Source organism: Hakea prostrata, chromosome 10 (genome assembly GCF_041222555.1).
Source record: "Hakea prostrata isolate BN-2017 chromosome 10, UWA_Hpros_2, whole genome shotgun sequence".
NCBI classification, from domain to species: domain Eukaryota; kingdom Viridiplantae; phylum Streptophyta; class Magnoliopsida; order Proteales; family Proteaceae; genus Hakea; species Hakea prostrata.
This window is the reverse complement of record NC_142609.1, coordinates 49,419,673-49,438,324: the sequence shown is the minus strand read 5'-3', so window position 1 is coordinate 49,438,324 and position 18,652 is coordinate 49,419,673. Positions and strand designations below refer to the sequence as shown.

Sequence of the window (18,652 nt, the reverse complement as noted above, 5' to 3'; positions counted from 1 at the left end):
TAGTGCTTTAAGGCCTCCATTTTAGGGTGTCAATGCCATTTGCTCTGCAAAGTAATTAAACAAACATAACAAATTTATCTATAACCAACAAGCAATCCATTATACCACCCTTACAAACATCTAGCCATGTCCCTATCTTGATATTCTATAGTGCCATCAGGTCCCTTTCTTTTCCATAGAAATATGACAAAGAATTCCAATGTTGACTGAAGACACTGTATCTGCAACTTTTTTCCCTACTTTTCATACTATACAGAAAAAGAATGGTGAAGGGAATCATCAGATTTCAAAATGGGAATCAAGAGTGTAGGCATGAATATCCGAGGGACCGGTGCCTTCTCTGCAAGCCAACATCAAACAAAAAGAAAGCACCATAAATTAAAAAAATAAAAAATAATTAGAAAAGAAAATCTACTCATAAATTGATGGAACCAAAAAATCGACTCATTTTCTTCAAGGCTGTGTTTGGTTCTTTAAAGATGGATAAAGACAATCTTAGGAAAGAAAATATCCAATATAAAGAGAGACTTTCACAGAGAGAGAGAGGTGGGGAACCTTGTAAAATGTGTAGATTTCTCAACTTAGGGTTTTCTCACCAAAGAGTCAGAGACTTAATTCCCAATGAGGATTTATAAATTTGTAACTCCCAGGTCCTATTGCAATTTCAAAGTTTCAAATGGAATCTTCTATCATCTCAGCCAACAAATGCATAGAAAATTTCAAAACCTAAGAGGAAAGTACAAATTTATTTCCTTTTTTCTTCATCTCTAGAGAACCGAACACAGCCTAAATGTTTACAATGGGATAACAATCGCAAATACAATTTCCACAGTCTAACTGAATTTATTAGGTCCTTTGTGTTGTGTGCTGTGCTGGAGGCATGGCAATGTAGAACAAAATACCTCTTGTTTATGATACCAAAGTGAAACTTAGGGCTTCCAGACTTGATATCTTGAACATACTGTAGCCAAAAATTTAGGATGCATTAATTAGACTAGCCTGACTTTCGTGATAACAATTAAATATTGACACATGATAGATATGGTTATGTTCAGGGGTGGTAATTATGAAAGGCAGGAAAACAAATATCATCTGACCCATCACATACCAAGTTCAATGTAACCAGCATTGACGAAAATGCCAGAGAATCAAATGGAATATCTTCAACTTTAAAAAGCCGGCACTCTATTGACTCAGCACCAGGTGAAAACTCAGGCTTCTTCAACCTGGCCCTAAAAATTATATAACTCTGTTCCACATATACCACCAAGAAATACATCAACATCTTAGCATGTTCAATCAAAGTCAAATAAATGTAAATAGTGAGATATTTTTTAACTCACATGACCAATACGAGGAATATCCAGATGAGCGAAATGTGATACAATTTCCACCTTCGCACCTGCTTCTTCCCAAGTTTCTCTGATTGCCCCTTCTGCAGCAGACTCCCCCATTTCCATGAAGCCAGCAGGAAGCGTCCTAAGAGAGCATCCAGTCTTCTAAATTTAGAAAAGGAGAACACATCACATGTTTCAAAAGCCAAGTTTGCAACGAAACAAATAAAATCAGCTATTTTAGAACAAACATCAAAGAATGAGAATAGAAGCGAAAACAGATCAAGGAGACATAAAGCTATAACATGGTTCACACACCAATGCAACGTGTAACGTCCAACTAGGTGATGCCGAAGATGTTTTCACCATGTAATGGAAGAGATTAACAATGAAGATCTATCAAGAACACCCAACATGGCTTTGCAAGCTCTCACTTATAAGCCTTAGTCAAGAAACCCCCAATCTCAATCATGCTTTACAATAAAATAGTAAGGTATATAAATAATCCTCCAACCAGGTCAATCTGTCAGGTCAGCTCACAACTGTCAGCCCAAATCGACAGGCCACCATTGATCTCAGAAAAAGTCCATAAATGTTGCCACCATCGATATGTCAAAGAGGTTCAATTTCGAAATGGGGTACAAGAATTTGAGACACAAAACAAGCTACAATAATTACATCTTGTAAAGAAAAGGAGAGGGAAATAGAAAGAAGAAGATAAAGCCCCAAATAGGAAGTAGTTCATAAATTCTTCTGATATAAAACATACCAACAGCCATAACTTGGTGGGATGTTACGCTTGCAAAGTAGAACCTTGTTGTCATGTTCAACCAGGCAACCAACAACCTACATCAACCAATTAAAGAAGAAAGACCATAAGGAAAAGAAAGGCAAAAGATAACATTGTTTTCATGCTTCTGAAGGCAGATTCAACAATATATTGCCAATACACAATAAATCAGATGTATTAAACCACAATAAAGAAATGTGGATAATGCATCCTGGAAACCAAGAAAAAATTTATCTGTTTTAGTAACTTATAATATGCAGGCAAGGATTAAAAAAACTGCTAGTCCGGATAACAAGCCCAAGGGGGAAAAAAACATGTCTAGAAATATGTGGTTGTTGGAGAAAAGAAGAGAAAGACGAAAAAAGAATATCAGGAAAGAAAATGAGAAATCAGGAAATCCAAACCAGCAATAAGAATGCCACATCAACCAGGCTGCTACTACAGAAACATAGCAATGAGAATAACTGACCTACAATTTTTACTCAACACCCAAAAGGCTTATACATAGATTAAAAGGGGGCCATTACCCAGTGCTGGCCCCCACCAAGGGGTAAGTTTTGAAGCCATTCCTAACCTTCTGAATTTGTATGCACAAGTGGCTACTCTCAAGACCCAAACCGGAGTGCTAGCCCTGGTAGCCGAACCATTTTCCATTGCTCCAAACAGAGTTGTTTAAAACCTTATATATAGAAACTCATCCCACAAAGAATTTAGACTTCAAATATAAGAAAAAAATCCTAAAACAAATAGACCTTCTTTTATAATAAAGTCCAAATAAGAATCTAAGAAAATACTCACATAAGTACTCCACCCCTTCCTAATTATACAAAACAACTTACTAAAGAAATGGTACTCATCCCCGTCATTCCCTTACCCTTTGGAGAGCCTTCAACCTTGCTCTCCCCACCCAATCATTCCTCATTAGCCGCCATATCTCCGCTAACCCTAGTTGCACCTTGTGTGGGAATGGTTCAAAGAACATCGACCACCTGTTTTTTGCCCGCCCTTTTTCCCACCCCCTTTGGGACAGAGCCCTTGCCTCCATTTGGCCCGCTCGAGACTCTCACATGGGTTTACTCATGATTGGACTTGGATCTTGAGGAACGTTGCCGGTAACTCTATTTGCGACCGCCTTGGCAAGCTTGTCTTTGGTGCCTCCATCCATCACATCTGGTGGGAGCGTAACCTTAGAAGATGAACGTCCAAATCTCGATCTTTAGACCAGATTTGGAAAGCCATCTACTCTGATGTATCTTCTAAATTGTTATCTTTTCTCCACCCCCTTGTTGTTGACAACCCCAGAAATAGGTTAATTGTTAGTTTCTGGGGCTTCAGCTGTTCCTTCATCCCCCCTTAAGCTTGTGCTCCATCTCCCCTCCCCTCCTTCTCGGCTCCTTGTTTTTTGGGTTGTTCTCTTGTTGTTTGCTTGCTAGTTTTTAATATATTATGCTTTTGCCTGGTCTATTGTCATTATTCACAATCAGAAATTCCTCCCGTTAGCACAAATCTCAGATACATGTTGATATGGGAAGCTAGTTACAATCAGTTAACACCCCCACCCCCCCAACCCCCGGGAAAAAAAATGAAAGAAAGAAAGAAAGAAGTAGAAGAACAAGAAAAGAAAAAGAAACCCTGTAAGATAAACCTGGAGTTCTTTATCATTAGAATTTTAGCCTCAACTGTTCACCCCTTCCGACACAAGCTGAAAACATACTCTAGACCTTGATGATTGAGTTCAGCAGTAAGAATCAAATATAAAAAAAAAAAAAGCATAAATACTCATACCATTTTTGGATTCTGATAGGCAATTTGTCCGCAAGTTGTGCAAATAGCTCTCACTCTTTCATCACCATCAGGAACAGCATGCTTCATATGGCCACCACAACACTGGCAGAATTTATTGTTACTCATCTGGGGCTGCATATAAAATAAAATGGTTATAGTCTGCCTTTAAAACAAAATGCACTATTAAATTTCTCAAATAATTGTCATAAACCAGTGTTTAAGAAGTCATTGGAATAGCTTAAACTAGTAAACCGCAAACCTCCTAACTGTTCATGTCCTTATATACCAAAATATGAAGAAATAAAATTCTAAAATGTAACATTTGAGGTTCAAGTTATGCACATAATTTAGTGAAGTCTAAAATATTAGGGACAAAAATTGAAATGGATAAATTAAAGCTTCAACTCGATCATCTCTTATTACAGTCACTGATTAGAAAGATAAGCACATAGAAATACCAAACAAACAAACAAAAACTACTAAAGAAAATCCAAAATCAAAAAGACAACATAAGAACAATAGAACAATAGCTGATTTGATAGATCCTAGAAAATTTCTGCCTTTCTCAATAATGGATTTCACAGATCTAACCCATTTATTTATAAGGTTCCTTATACAGTCCATTGGTCTGAATAAATATATTATTAACTTTATCCAAATATCATTCTAGTTAAATTGGAAATTGAGAGAGAAAGAGAGAGGCAAAACAAAAGAAAGGACTTCATCAAGCAAATGCATGTTAAGAATGAGAAGTACCACTCCAACAGCTTCCAAATTTAACGAGTGGATAGCTCTACAGGGGATAGGGGTCATATTGAAGTGATGAAGTCATATTGAAGTGATGGGTCATATTGAAGTGATGAAGTACATTAACATCTTGTGCACTCATCAAAAAAAATAAGGGAAAAGAAAAATATATTTAAACTAATTACTTCTTTAAAATGGAATGGTATTTAGGTCATTGTACATAACCAAGAAAACAAAGATAAAACTGACAGTTCCTGTTTTCCCTTTGTTTCTTCTGTTTTGATGACAGATCCTCTTCTTCCCCATTCTTACTTCTTTTGCTTCAATTTTATCATCTTTTCAATGTCGTCCTATTTGATATATCAATCCCAAGTAGAAAGCACCAAACACGTACTTTAAAGGACCCATAAGTAAGGTAACGGTTTTTGTGGGATTTATCTCTCTCCTCCACTTGAATCCTGGGATTATACAGTAGGTGTATGACCTCTCATGTATGTCTTTGCATCCTTTTGGTAGCCCAAACCTCCTCTTAGTAGTTCTAGATTTTCCAATGCATTATTTGCCACTTGGCCAACTTCATTAGGCAGACACTTGATGTTACCAGGGGAACTTGGTTCTACATATCCGTAAAATTCAACCCCCATTTGAATTGCCATGTGGCAGAACTAAGTACCCATACATCGAAGCTGTAATGCCCATTAGTTGCTGAAACAAAAACTACCTCCATTATAAATACTTATAACTTTAAGAACTCATAGATATGTGTCTATCACGACTAGTTGTTAGAACAGGGAGACTTTGTTGTCCTAAATAGAACATGAATCAAATTCAAATTCAACTCCCAAACCCTATCGCCATTTTATTAAATTCATTCAAAATTACCAACAAAGATGCAATACGGAAGGATTAGAAAAGAATGCGACATAAAGGAATAGAACTGATACAAACACAGATACCATTGATACAGTTGTTAAACTAGAACAGCAGCACCTCTCTTGCCCAAGAGATGGCACCAGCATATAAGAAGACAGAGTAGATTACATAATCGATATAAATAAGACCAACATACTATGTTTTGACATGTAAGAATTTAGTGGTTTATTTCTTTTCCTTTGGAAGAACTGGCCACATGTACCAGATTGTAACAGAGAATTTTTTGCAATTCAAGAATATTTCTTGATTCTTCAGATGAAACTCTAACAGAAACCCAAAAGAAGAAAAAAAAAAAAAAAAAAAAAAAAAAAAAGAGAATAATATAACCACACAACCCTATCAGCACAAATCCACCAAAAGTAGTCTCTAAGATAAAAAATCAAGACGGACAGAAAATAATGTCAACAACGAACTTCCGCAATCTATTCACGCCAGTTCTTCCTATTCATTAAATCCAGTAAAAAAAAGCCCAAAGGTACCGTAGCCATTTTTGACGGTGTTGGAGATGACTGAGCAACAATTCTTGAAGAGAAGGAATACCCAGTGCTTCCAGGGGGTTTCCACCGAGTCATTGGAGGGATTGAGAACACTCGAGCAGAGGAAGCAAGATAGTGTTCTACTGGTAAGATCATTTCGCTCTTCATCAACCAAATAACCAGAATGCGAATTAATATCAATTAATGAAACTTCTGTTATTTATAGCTATTGATTCTGTAAGGCTGAAAAAATTGGAGAGATTACAATCTTTGGATTTTCAAACCGTGAACTGAGGACCGCACAGACTAGTAACAGAAATTCTTAACTCCGGAAGCACACATGGAGCAAAACACTATGGTAGATTCGTCCATATTTTTATTTCGCCCATGAAAATAATTAACCAAAAAGAATATTTTTGTTAAATACGAAGAGAACCAAAGCCGAGAGATGCATTTTCATTTCTCATAATTGAATTTTTTTTTACATGTATGTCTTTTAGTTTAGTGGTCCACAAACTAATGATGAGTCTCTCTTAGTGCAATATATTATGAGTGAGTCACAATCAAACTAACACCATTATGGCCGTTAAGTATATTCAAATTTCAAACGCGGAGAGACCAAAATACCTCTCAAATTATTTAATATTTTTATATATATTTTTTTGAATACCTATATTTTTTTAATCATAATTAATGTTTAATGACTAATTATCTCTTTTTAAAACTATATATTAATACAATGTATTAAATAATCTAAGGGATACTTTAGTTTCTTCATGTATTTAACAGTATTAATGTAGTTTAGACCTACACATAATATATTGCACTAAGGGGATCCAACATTAGTTTATAGCCCACTAAAAGGATGAACACGTAAAAAACTCTTCATAATTCAAAGAGAAAAATGATTATTCTATATATAATCCATAATTGTGACAACATGACAATAATGAAGATTTTCATTTTAATCTAAATTTTGAGATCTTTCTAATTGGTCTCAAAATTGTACCCAAAAAAAAAGTCTCCAGCAAATTTGAACCATTGTGAGTCTGTGACATAGCAAGATGAATGTGTTTTCACCTAAGATACCCTACAAGGAATTATATACTTAGTCAAATGTGTGTTCAATGCTATTACTAGCATTTGCAAATTGCAATTTTGGTCCCTCCACATTTAAGATTTAAATATACTTAACAGCAACTAATAGTATTAGTCAGATTAGAATTCACATTTACTATTGCATTAAAGAGATCTAACATTAATTTTGTAATCCACTAAAGAGATCCACACGTAAAAAGAACTCTATTTTTTATTTGAAAAGTATTCTGGTGTAAAATTTTCAACTAAAGATTTCATCATTTACGTCAACATATTTAGATATTTCTTCAAAAATTTTAAAATATTTTGTTTTTCTGACTTTTAAAAAGATACAATCAATATGAAAACATGCCATCTCAAGGACGAAAATTCATTTTCAACTTGTTTGATAAAATTATGGAAATGGTTCATTCCCATTATGTGATGTGTAACACTAGTAATTGACCATTAGATGGATGGAAGTTGCTCATTCACCCTTGAGTTTTAACCTAATACAAAACATAAGAAAGAAAATGAAAAAATGTTCAAGTTCATAAAAACGTTTCACTTACTTTCAAATTGGTTCTGAAATAAAACTCCAGATGTTCTTGTAAATGAAAGACTTGTAAAAGGACACTTGTAGGGTAACTTTTAACAAACCCTAAAAAAATCATTTAACCCCTTGAATTTATGGAAGCTTACAAACCTCCATTGATAAGAGTTTATATTTTTGAAACTCGAAATAAATAGCTGTGGTCTCAAGAACATCGTGTTTGAATGCGATTCTTTTACCCTTTGCAGAGTCGTGGTAGACCCGTTTCTTCCCCTTGAGTTGGATGCTATTCGTGTGGTAGAGGATGTGAGAAGGTTGTTTTCTCTTGAACCAACTTGGTCGGTTCAATATGTCTCTAGGTGGGCTAACTCTGTAGCCGATTCCCTAGCTAGGAAGGCCCGGTCCATGGCAAGTGGCTGTCTGGTCTAATTCCGTTCCTTGGCTTCTTGGCTTGTTCGGATGTCTTGGGTTTTTCTTGCCCTTTTGCTAATTAAAAGTATGTTTACCAAAAAAAAAAAATAATAAATAGCTGTGGTCAACCGCTCACTCTTCAAAAGAAATGATAACAAAAGAAATATCCATCACAGGCTGTAATTGTATATAGCTACAACAGTTTATCCGTTAAACTCACCCAAAAGCCAATCAATCTTCCCGATTCAACTGTATATATATTAAATTAATTACACGTTATATTAATTGGGCCGAACACTCAATAATCCCATTCAGATTCAAATATTTTTATCCATCAATTACTTTGAACATTATCCAAAAATAAATTCGAATTCAATCATAAATTTACACACCTGTTCGGATTGAATACGTGGTTTAATTATTGAATTGGAGATTCCGAACAAGTGCTCAAAGGATAATCCGCGGATTCAGATTCAAATATTTTCCGGTTCGGATTCGGATATTGCTTATCGACGGATAATACTCCGGATAAATTTTTATCCGGATGAGTAAAGTATTTAACATTTTTCTTTAAAAATAGATGATAATCGGATTCGGTCCGGTATTCTTCGAATTCGAAATCAGAAATTTATAGTAAAACGTAAACACCTGACTTATCAATCAATAATCGGATTTTTTATCGGATCGGATTATTCGGATATCCGTTTAAGTTCGATTGAATTGGAAGCTTCTTTACATTTTGCCGTATCGGATTCGAATTTCATCGGTTTACCGATTCGACGTGCGGCCACCGGTCCGTCGCCCCCCGTCCCGTTTCTCCGGTTTTCCCCCCAAAACTTACTCCACATGAATAGTACTATAAACACTATTTCCACGAGAGAAAAAAAGGTAGGGGGGGGGTTTAGTGTAGTTTTCCTCAACACCTGTGTACATTCTGAAAAAAATTGGAGCAGCAGCAGATGTCAAACCATCACAGATATACCCGTTTTTGTGTTGAAGCCATCATAGATATCCCTTTTGTTGGGGTTGAAAGCATCACACATATCTTTATCTTTTGCCGAAAAATATAACTGGAATGATAAAGTCATGAACACTGACTACAGAAAGGGTGGGTTTCCTCTAGAATGTCAAAGTACTTCATGGATTTGAAATCCTAAATTCGATTTTCAATAATTGTTTGATTACTTCTGTTAAGTGATTGGCATCAAAAGCAACAACCACATGGAGTTGTAAGTTTTGCCTAAGAGTTGGAAGTAAATCCATGAATTCCCCTAAACAGACCTTGAGTATAAAAACTCTTCACTTGTGTAATCATGGAAATTAAACCATCTTTCAAGTCAAATCAGTTCAAAAAATCAAGATGACCAAACAGCTAACTTTTAATGAACTACTATTTTCTGGATGGTGATTCAATGGATATAACATTAGAGTCGATGCAAGCAACAGTGGCATTAATTAACCAAACACACTACCAACAAATCCTGACTACAGTGTAGCTAGTTTATGTAGATACATGCAAGAGCCTTTGTCTTCTAACTTCACTAACCCAGGTTTACATGATCAACACCATTCCATAAATATTATCATCTAGAGGGATATTAGAACCTTACTCATTTAGATTTCCACACTGCTGTACGACCAAGACTTTGTATTTAACCGGCCCACATAAATATGAAGTCCAGCAGAAAGTAACCAGTGAGAAATTCTCAAACTGAAACAACTGCCCATTAATGTTGCACAGAAATATCTCAAGTTCCCAAAAATCTTCAAGACCACCTAGTCCTCAAGTCATTCGATTTCTATGCCATCACATCATGCCATATTGGCACCTTTTAAGTTTCAAACTGAAGGGGAAGTCATTTGATTATCTTGTCAAAAACATACAAGCGACAATTACAACCAACTGGTCTAACTATTTCTAAGACCTAGCTGCCCCAAGCTTCCAGCTGAATACTAGACATCTTCATCTCTCTGGCTCCTGATTGTCAAAGAAAGTGATACTCTTCTAGCTGATTTTTAGACATGTACTCCACTCTAAGCTCCTGATTTGTCCATGATATTGCTACCTCACAGGAGATAAATCAATCCAACACCAATCTTTGAGTTCTAAAATTGGAACAGTTCATGCCCCATACTTTTTCTTACCTAATAAGATTTGATTCCAAACGTTATTGTGAGTTTAGTTCATATAGACGATATACTCTATTTAAAGTTTAAACATGTATTTCCTCTATCCTTTGTTCACTGTTCTCAGAGTGTCAGGACTCAGGAGGGTGAAATAAATGAAGTGGGGAAGGGAGAAATGACTCAAATGAGGGGTGATAAACAAAAATAGAAAGCTACAGTTAAACTTTAAATATTTGGATGTTGTCCATAATTTAAAAAGGTATGTCATTATTGAAAAACCAATGAACAATTGGCATAAGTTTGGCTACTAACAAGAAATGCCTAATAAAGTGAACAACTTAACCACACTGATCCATGTACCTGTGTCATTTTAGACTGCCTAGATTGTATTACTCACCAGAACATTGACTTCATGCCTTGATGCAAGTGTCATCAACTACAAACATTGGCTGCTGTTACCAGCAGAACAGGTGCAAGATTTCAACGAAATAAACTTTGGCATGATAAGGCCAAAAAGAATGGATGAGCTCAAAACTTCCTGAAATCAAAAGTGGTGTCAGGAACCCAAATAATAGATTCACTAGTTCAAAAAGGCCATTATTTAGACTTCTTTTGTTGCTCGACCCTAGTCCCCATAATCTTACAAACAGGCTCATCCTTGGACTTAAGAAGACGAAGGGCCGGATGAACCACAAGATCACCATCACCAACTTTTGGCCCACATCCAACTCACTCAGGTCAATATCAATATATGGTGGAACAATATCAGCAGGGCAAAGATATGGAACAGTCCTCTTTATGGTATTCAAATAAGCTCCTGCCAGTGATAACAAAATATATACAACTCATATTAACTATACATCATGTACAGCAAACCTTCAAAAGATCACAAAAATACAAGTTTAAAATTTTAATTCATGTCAACTACAGGATGTGAGGTAAGGCAATTGCAACTTAAGCTGCATGCAGTTTTTGAAACCCACAAGCTGCCAAAAGAAAAGGGGGAGGAAGCTTGAGGAACTGACTGCATACCCAGAAATCTTTCACCCACTTAGAATGGAAATCCTTTTTTTAACGTGCAAGACCTAAGAAAGGTGATTAAGCTACAAAAATCAAAAGGGTCAGTGTGAAACCCTCCCCTGGACAAACCTGTCTTGCTGCTTCAGTCCATAGAAACCAGCTTCAGGCACATTGAGTTGCTCACTGTATTCCAACAAATCTAAGGCAGCTCTTTTCAATCTCTCTGTTAAATTCAATGATCAAGTTCCCACGTCAGTGAAGTCAATTTGATATTTTATTTTTAAGGACTTCAATACTATAAGAATGGTTTTTGAGTTTGACTTTGATGCTGGTCCAGCACCAAATTGGGCAACTTACTTTTGAAATCAACTTACGGTTGATAGATGTGGGTGTTGAGCCTTTTTTCATAAACGGCACCACTTTTGGTTGACCAAACAATCATAGCAAAAGAGAGAAAACATTAAATGAAAGGGAAAACCTAAAGTGGGGTTATTTTGAGTCATTTATCTAAATTCTTTTGATATTAGATTTATGAACATATTAAAAGGGGCAGGTACATTCGAAGAGAAGATATTCTATGCACTATTTTACAATTAATTAATTAATAATGATCAAGACTGAAGTGAATTAAGTAACATAGATGGCCAAAATATCCTGCCAAATGCTACAAATGAAAAAACCTGAAAACACTTGAATGTGTACACATGTTTTAGCACTTATGGTTGAACCCCATCAATATGCCACAGCTTTATATAGTTCCTTAATCTTATGGCTAACAGATGAAAACCAGAACAAGCCTGAACGGCAAAACTAACTTTGAGGTGCAGGGTGGATAATCTACAAAGAAAGGGTAGTTGTTCCGCAGTACAATAAAGAGAGAGAGAGAGAGAGAGAGAGAGAGAGAGAGAGAGAGAGAGAGAGAGAGAGAGAGAGAGAGAGAGAGAGAGAGAGAGAGAGAGAGAGAGAGAGCATTAGGATGCAAAGGGTCTCCCCACCAGGTGAGATTCCAATGCAGAGACGCAGAAGTCACTAGGTGACCTAATCCCACCATACTACAGCACTGCAATTTACTTGTCCTAGCAGAGTCCAGAGCATTCAATCAATAATAAAATCAGTTGACAGGGCAAAAACGAAAACTGACTAACAGAGCTCCCCAGACACCATGCATGAACCCACAATGTTCACCCTCTTTTTCTTTTCTTGTGAAGTCCCAAGTTCAGCACCAAATCTTAGGTTGAGACTCTGAGTTTGGCTTAGTTTGAGTTTTGGGCAATTACCCATCCAAAACACTTGCACACAGATTAATTGCATCCGAGAGCATATTCAAGCAACATATGCCAGACACTTTACAAATTTGTACTCAAGAAAAACTAAATAGTCCACAAAAAACATAAATATAAAACAAAAATGCACAATTGGCATACCTTTTCTTAATCCAGGGGATACATCTTATCCTCTGAACACAAGAGGAACATCGACCTTCAATAATGCCTCAGATGGAGCTCTTAGAAATGTAACATTCAGCACTGCATCTGTGCCTGCATGGAGATAAATCTGACACAACAATTTTGAACATCAAGTTAAAGGCATTATATGAATTAAAAATTTAAAATGAAGTCAGATTTAATTGAACCTTATACTTTTACCGGATGTATCGCGAGGGATTGAAAGTATCGTCTCGTCGTGTTTAGGGTCTGGTTTGGGTAAACCTTCGAGGTATGTGAATGGAACTTCAGGTTCATGAAGAACTGCTGCCGCTGCTGCTTGAGAGAAGAATCGGAGATGTGTCGTCTTCGCGAGCAGAGGCCGATGGATCCACATTTTCTCTGCTTGCGAAAACTAGCAGTGAACTCTCTCAGCTCGCTCCGAAATAGCCGTCTGAGATCTCCCGTCTCTTTTCTGGAACAGGTGATGAACTTCGGATCGAGAGAAGAGAAGCTGTCACTCGAGATTTTGACTTTTTGAGGGTTTAAGGGTCTGACATGCGACATTTTGGTCCAACAGGGGCTGGAACCGTGGAGCAAAAACGATTCGGCTTGGTGTCCTGGGTGGACCGGATTAGTTTTCAATTATGGTGAAGATTAAGACCCCAATTAGAGTAACGCTAAACAAAAATTTTCAACCCTAAGGTGGCTCAGTGGGTAAAAGATCAATGCTTCCACGTAAGAGGTTAGAATTTGAATTTCTTCGGGGCCAGAGATAAATCACCACCTCTATTAATTAAAAATTACTAGAAGTGAGGTTAAGTGATAGAACCATTAGTCACAACATAAAATTGTATATTTTGTTTTAGTTAAATCATCTCTACCCAAATAGAATCCTTCCATTAATAATCTTTTATACTTTTGGTGGAGTTTATAAAAGATGGTCTTCAAAGGACCCTAGTGGCACTTAGGGTACTTTCTTCTAACTCATTCATTATATTTAGAATCTAAAAAAAGTTAAAAATTATACCATAGGAAAGAAATCTTTGTGCAAAGGGTTGATCCCTCCTGCCCATGTAGGGTTTTTTTTTTTTTTTTGGAAATGAAGTTCATTCGAGTTAGCCTAACATGTAACTTTTATTTAATTTAAATTTAAATATATCACAGAGGTTTGTTCCCAGTCTCAAGGTGATTAATTCAAATTCTTGATCCCAATGGGAGAGCTTATAGAAGCATTTACAATATGAATATTTCTATCGTGAAGATCTTCATATGGCCTTCTTTATGTTTAAACTTAAGGGCAGCATTCTTTAATCGTCCCAAAAAAAGACCATTAAAGGGTTGGTCTATTGACAATGGCCATCACATTTTGATGAAGAGATGCCTGGCTAGCTCCATCAGGGGTCGAATCTCCATGAAATGCCTGGCTAGCTCTCAAATTTCTAGAACTATATCAAGTAGATTCCTAGGAGTTCAATACTTCTTGCTCAACATGTGAATGGCTGGCGCACTGGCAGGCTTTTGTTCTCCCTCCTTTAATTCTAATGAATAAATCTCCTTTCAAAAAAAAAAAAAAAAAAAGTGAATGGTTGGGTGTCTCTAAGTTGGAACGGACCTAAACACGCTTGAAAGTTAAAGTTGTTGTTTTATGAGATAGTGTTTGTATTGCAAAATTAAGTTAGAGTTGTTGATTTATGAGATAGTTGTTGTTTTTATATTAGATACATCAATTACATTGGTTTCTCTTTGTGATTTTTCCCAAATTATATGTGAATTTGCTTAGATCGAGCTAGCTCAATTACAGACCGGGGTTGAGCAGCCATCCTTTTATACTTAACTTATAAAGTCAGTAAAATTTCCTTTTGAAAGAAAACTGAAATAATTAGTAGATTAAAATCTTGATTAATTCATTTAATTGCTCTTAAGTGAAATGTAAGCCAAAAAGGAGGTAGGTATAAATTATAGAAGAATCTGAGTACATAAAACACAAATATGTGCAAGCCGAGCTCGAATGATTTGTGAAAACACCCCTTTTTCCCAGTCTATGCATCTCTTTATGGAGAGTTTTTACCATAAGACAGAAACAACCCTTGTTCAAATACTTTAAGGAGAGTGCACTTGTACACACCTTAATTCACCCCCTGTCCGTGATATTTACTGTCTCTAGATTAACTTTGCTTCAACACAGGTGTTTGTGTTGTAAGATTATCATAGTGTTATATTTTTTTTATACCGTTTGTGTGTTGTTGATCTCTCTTAAAATCATGCCTACCGTGTTTACCAAAAAATAAATAAATAAATCTTGCCTACCGTGTAGTTTAGTTGATTTTTGGTTTAAAATTAGGAGCCAAAACCTAGAGAATCTTAGGTAAAATACATACGTTTTGGAAGAGAAGGTGGAGAATATTAAAACAGCATTAATGTTGCCACCAGTTTTAGCAAGACCAATCATAAGATCACACTGGTAGGTGGAGAAAAAAGTTCAACAAAAAACTGAAAGTAGTTCCACCTCCAAAATTAGTTGAAGGGTGCAAAATGAGTCCAATGACCTTTCAAGAAGCTATTGAAAGTTGACAACGAAGGCATGCCCGATTCTTGGAAATCCATTTCCTCGTCGCTTAAACTAGCTACCAACATCTCATGTAAACCCACCAATTTCATTTTTGTCTTTTAACACTCATTGCTCTACTAATCTCCTCATCTAACACCAGATAAGGATTTGGCTTGAACACAGGAATAGTAAAAGGAATCTTGACCATGTCCCCTGATCAGAAAGGTTAGACCCACAGTAGTACCCTGTGGCTCTCAATATTCGTGGTCGGTAAGTATCCGGAGAGTAGCGTTAGAGTAGCGGATCCGGACTGTAGTAAATGACCTAAAACTGGTGTTCCTTTCTAATTCATATTATTCATTTTATCAGCTTTTATAGACGAGCTTACCCTTATTATGTGGTGAAGTGTAAGGGATGCAAGGACCCCACACTCCAACTCTGAGCCAATAATACATCCCTAATCAATGTCACTATGATAAAAAGAAAAAAGAAAAAGAGATAATAAATAATACCTGGAATATCTAATCCAGAATCAAAATTTGAGGGACGAGATTAGACAATGTTCCTACACCATTCAATAAATCCACCCGAATAAAAGAAGAAAATGGAAGAACAGGTCATTGTCTTCCCTCGCATGCTCAGGTGAGAATCGATATCTCCCAATATCTTTTTTTTTTTTTTTGGTATAATATATCTCCCAATATCAGCAGTATATTCAATGGCAGTTGGAGCTCAGGATATTGATGAGCTAATGAAGATTGAAGTCCAGAGAGAATACAGAAATTTGTCACCAATAAAAATGCATATAAATGATGAACAAAATATTACTTGCAGCGGTGGATGAGCCCAAAACAAGATTCCTCACATCCCCCAATTCCCACTATTTCACTTCGAAGCGAAGCAATTCAAATATCTTAACAAGTACATCATTGGTTAACCCCAGGCCCCCAACGATCTTTCAGTAGAAGTTATCTTCCATGTTCCAAAAAAGAATATCCAAATGAAATCAGAATCCACCACCAATTGTGTAGAACGATCAAACATAGAAAGAAAGAATAGAATTACTAAGAGAAAACACTGGAACTAAATTCATAATGGACAGAGAATTCTTGCTCAGGTAGCTGAGTCTACAGTCTACACAGCAGAGTAATTCTTGATAACCTTTTTCAGATCAGAATTGAAGTATACAAGTTTCACTAAGATCAAGGTCAAGATGACCAAAAGAAAAAAAGAAAAAAGGAAAGCAAATACAGAAATCTAAGCATCCAAACTCCTAAGAGGTCATATATACAAAAATTTGTGCAGACAACACTGAGAGAGAAAATCCCAGATAAAATCTGTACAAAGGAGAGACTCACATCAGCACTAGACGATAAAAATCAGTCACCGTCGCCAACGCTCTTCTCTGAACAGACATCCCCACCCCCTTCATTCTCTGAAACATTCTCAGAAACTTCTTCGTGCTTTTCATACTGCGCTCGATTTCCTGTCTCCAAGAGCAGCAATCTCCTTCTCAAGTCCAACAACTCACTCTCCATCAAAAAAAGCCGCTCCTTGAGTGTCAGTTTCTCCTCTTCCAGCTGTGCTATGTGAGTGTCTTGATCATCCACACGATTCTCTAGTAGGTTTCCATGCTCATCGCCACAGTTTGGGTAAATCATCTCAAAACGGCTCAAATCCTGATCCAATCTCCTCTCAACCTCAACATGCTCTTCCACATCACTCTCGCTTGACCCCTCTTCTTCCTCATCATCACGTACCTCCTCATCTCGAAGCCGGATCAAACCGTTCATTGATCCATAACCATCAACCCCCCATTCTTCCTTAGCCATGTCACCAAGAAACTCCCTCGACGGTGAGAGCATCGGAGTCGGGAGAATGGCTGGTGTTACAGGGCAAGGGGAGACGTGAGATGCAATTCCACCAGATTTCTTGGCTCGAATTAAAAAAGAGGTGGTGTTCCTAGGAGCAAATGGAGCAAATCGATTGAATTTCTTCTTCGGATAGAATCTACGAGCTCTCAATCGATTCTGAGACTGTAATTCGTAAAGGCTGGATGGATTATAACCTACAAATCCACCCAAAATAGCGTTGCGACTAACTATTACGCCCTTCTCTTTCCGACCTTTCCGTTTATCAACGAGTTTCTTACCTTTCCAATTACCTCTTCCAGGTTTCGTCGGTTTCGTCGTCAGAAAAGCCTGCCGTGATGCATTTTGATACTTCGCGGGATCTTCAGGCGGCCATACTCCATGACTACGTTTCAACATTTGAGACTGATTCATCATCTCAAGAATTTATAAACTCAATCGATTCAACCAAACCACCTCCAAGGAAGGAGCAAACCAGTAACCAAGTTAAAATATCCAAAAAAATGATACTTGGATTTAAATTCTTGCACAAGACAGCTCAGAAACGAATCAAGACTGTGTCTATTAAATAACACGTCAATTTTTTTTAAAAACCGGAGATTTGGAACAACAGAAACCCTAAAAACCCTAAAACTTGTTCTTCGAGTTGGAAATAGAAGAAATTTCAAACAGACACGTTAGATGATGCAATCCCTCTCTCTCTTTCTCCCCTTCCTCTTCTAAGGGTCTCGGCTTCTCTCGAATTCGATTGGCAATCGACGACGAAATCTTCGAAACGATTTGAGAAATTAAGGAACTGGGATGCTAGAGAGCATTATATAGACGGGAGGAGATGGAAAATGTACGGTTGGAGTTTCGTTTTGAGGATTGAAACCTTTCTTCCCGGGGCGTTTTTTCCCAGCCCTGCCCCCCGCGGCTCAATCACCTGAAATGACTTGGTAATTGATTGAGCTTTTTTTTCTGTTTTTTTGTTTTTGGGGTGGTTTTTGTTTTGTATAAACACTTGGTGTTTCTTTTAGTAAAATATGTAATATGTCTTTTAATTACATAACATTAATGTAAGATGACAGTACACTAAATTAACAATACTTAACAAATAAGCATAACATTCAACATGAACATATTAACTTCTAAGCTCTAACTTCTAACTTTTAAGTTCAATTCGAAATATCAAATAAACTCTTAAACATCGATACAATGTAACTAGTAATAAAAATAAAATGGAAGTACAACTCACTAAGTCGGTGCCAATAGGAGTGCCTCGCGATCCATCCCTGACTTGAGTAGTCTTTCTTTACATCCTCTCCTCGACCAACGGACATAGACATCCCATGACATGTGATGCCTATGGTTGTCGAGGTAATCACAACTGCTCTATAGGTCTGGTCATCAACATGCATAAATATCCATCGAGGGAATGCACAATAGGATAGGAAGTCCTTCTTGATGAATCTCGGGGGTATGGGTTGGGGTTGCACCCAAGATCTGCTCCACAAACATCTTGCCCCGAATCAAGCATCTGTATAAGTTGCACCCCTATGCACATATACCGT

General features: G+C 36.8%; 1 protein-coding gene and 2 pseudogenes across 3 annotated transcripts; all 3 read right to left on the bottom strand.

Annotated features, from left to right (window-relative positions):
* Positions 1-59: 59 nt before the first annotated feature.
* On the bottom strand, positions 60-6,403 carry LOC149003718 (nudix hydrolase 23, chloroplastic-like; annotated as a pseudogene). The gene is made up of 7 exons (XR_016170143.1): positions 6,069-6,403; positions 3,910-4,041; positions 2,104-2,180; positions 1,344-1,479; positions 1,109-1,249; positions 903-961; positions 60-340 (listed from the first exon to the last, which is right to left on the bottom strand). The product of XR_016170143.1 is annotated as a nudix hydrolase 23, chloroplastic-like (transcript).
* A 2,691-nt stretch (positions 6,404-9,094) lies between these two features.
* LOC149003717 (uncharacterized) lies at positions 9,095-13,185 on the bottom strand (annotated as a pseudogene). Its single transcript, XR_016170430.1, has 3 exons — positions 12,887-13,185; positions 12,678-12,823; positions 9,095-11,050 (listed from the first exon to the last, which is right to left on the bottom strand). The product of XR_016170430.1 is annotated as an uncharacterized LOC149003717 (transcript).
* Positions 13,186-16,607: 3,422 nt separating this feature from the next.
* LOC149003716 (uncharacterized) lies at positions 16,608-17,513 on the bottom strand. Its single transcript, XM_089138850.1, has one exon. It carries the CDS (start codon positions 17,511-17,513, stop codon positions 16,608-16,610), a length of 906 nt encoding a protein of 301 aa, XP_088994976.1.
* Positions 17,514-18,652: the final 1,139 nt, after the last annotated feature.

Excerpts from the sequence above, each read along its gene's own strand:
- LOC149003716 (XM_089138850.1), bottom strand. The coding sequence starts at position 17,513 with ATGAATCAGTCTCAAATGTTGAAACGTAGTCATGGAGTATGGCCGCCT.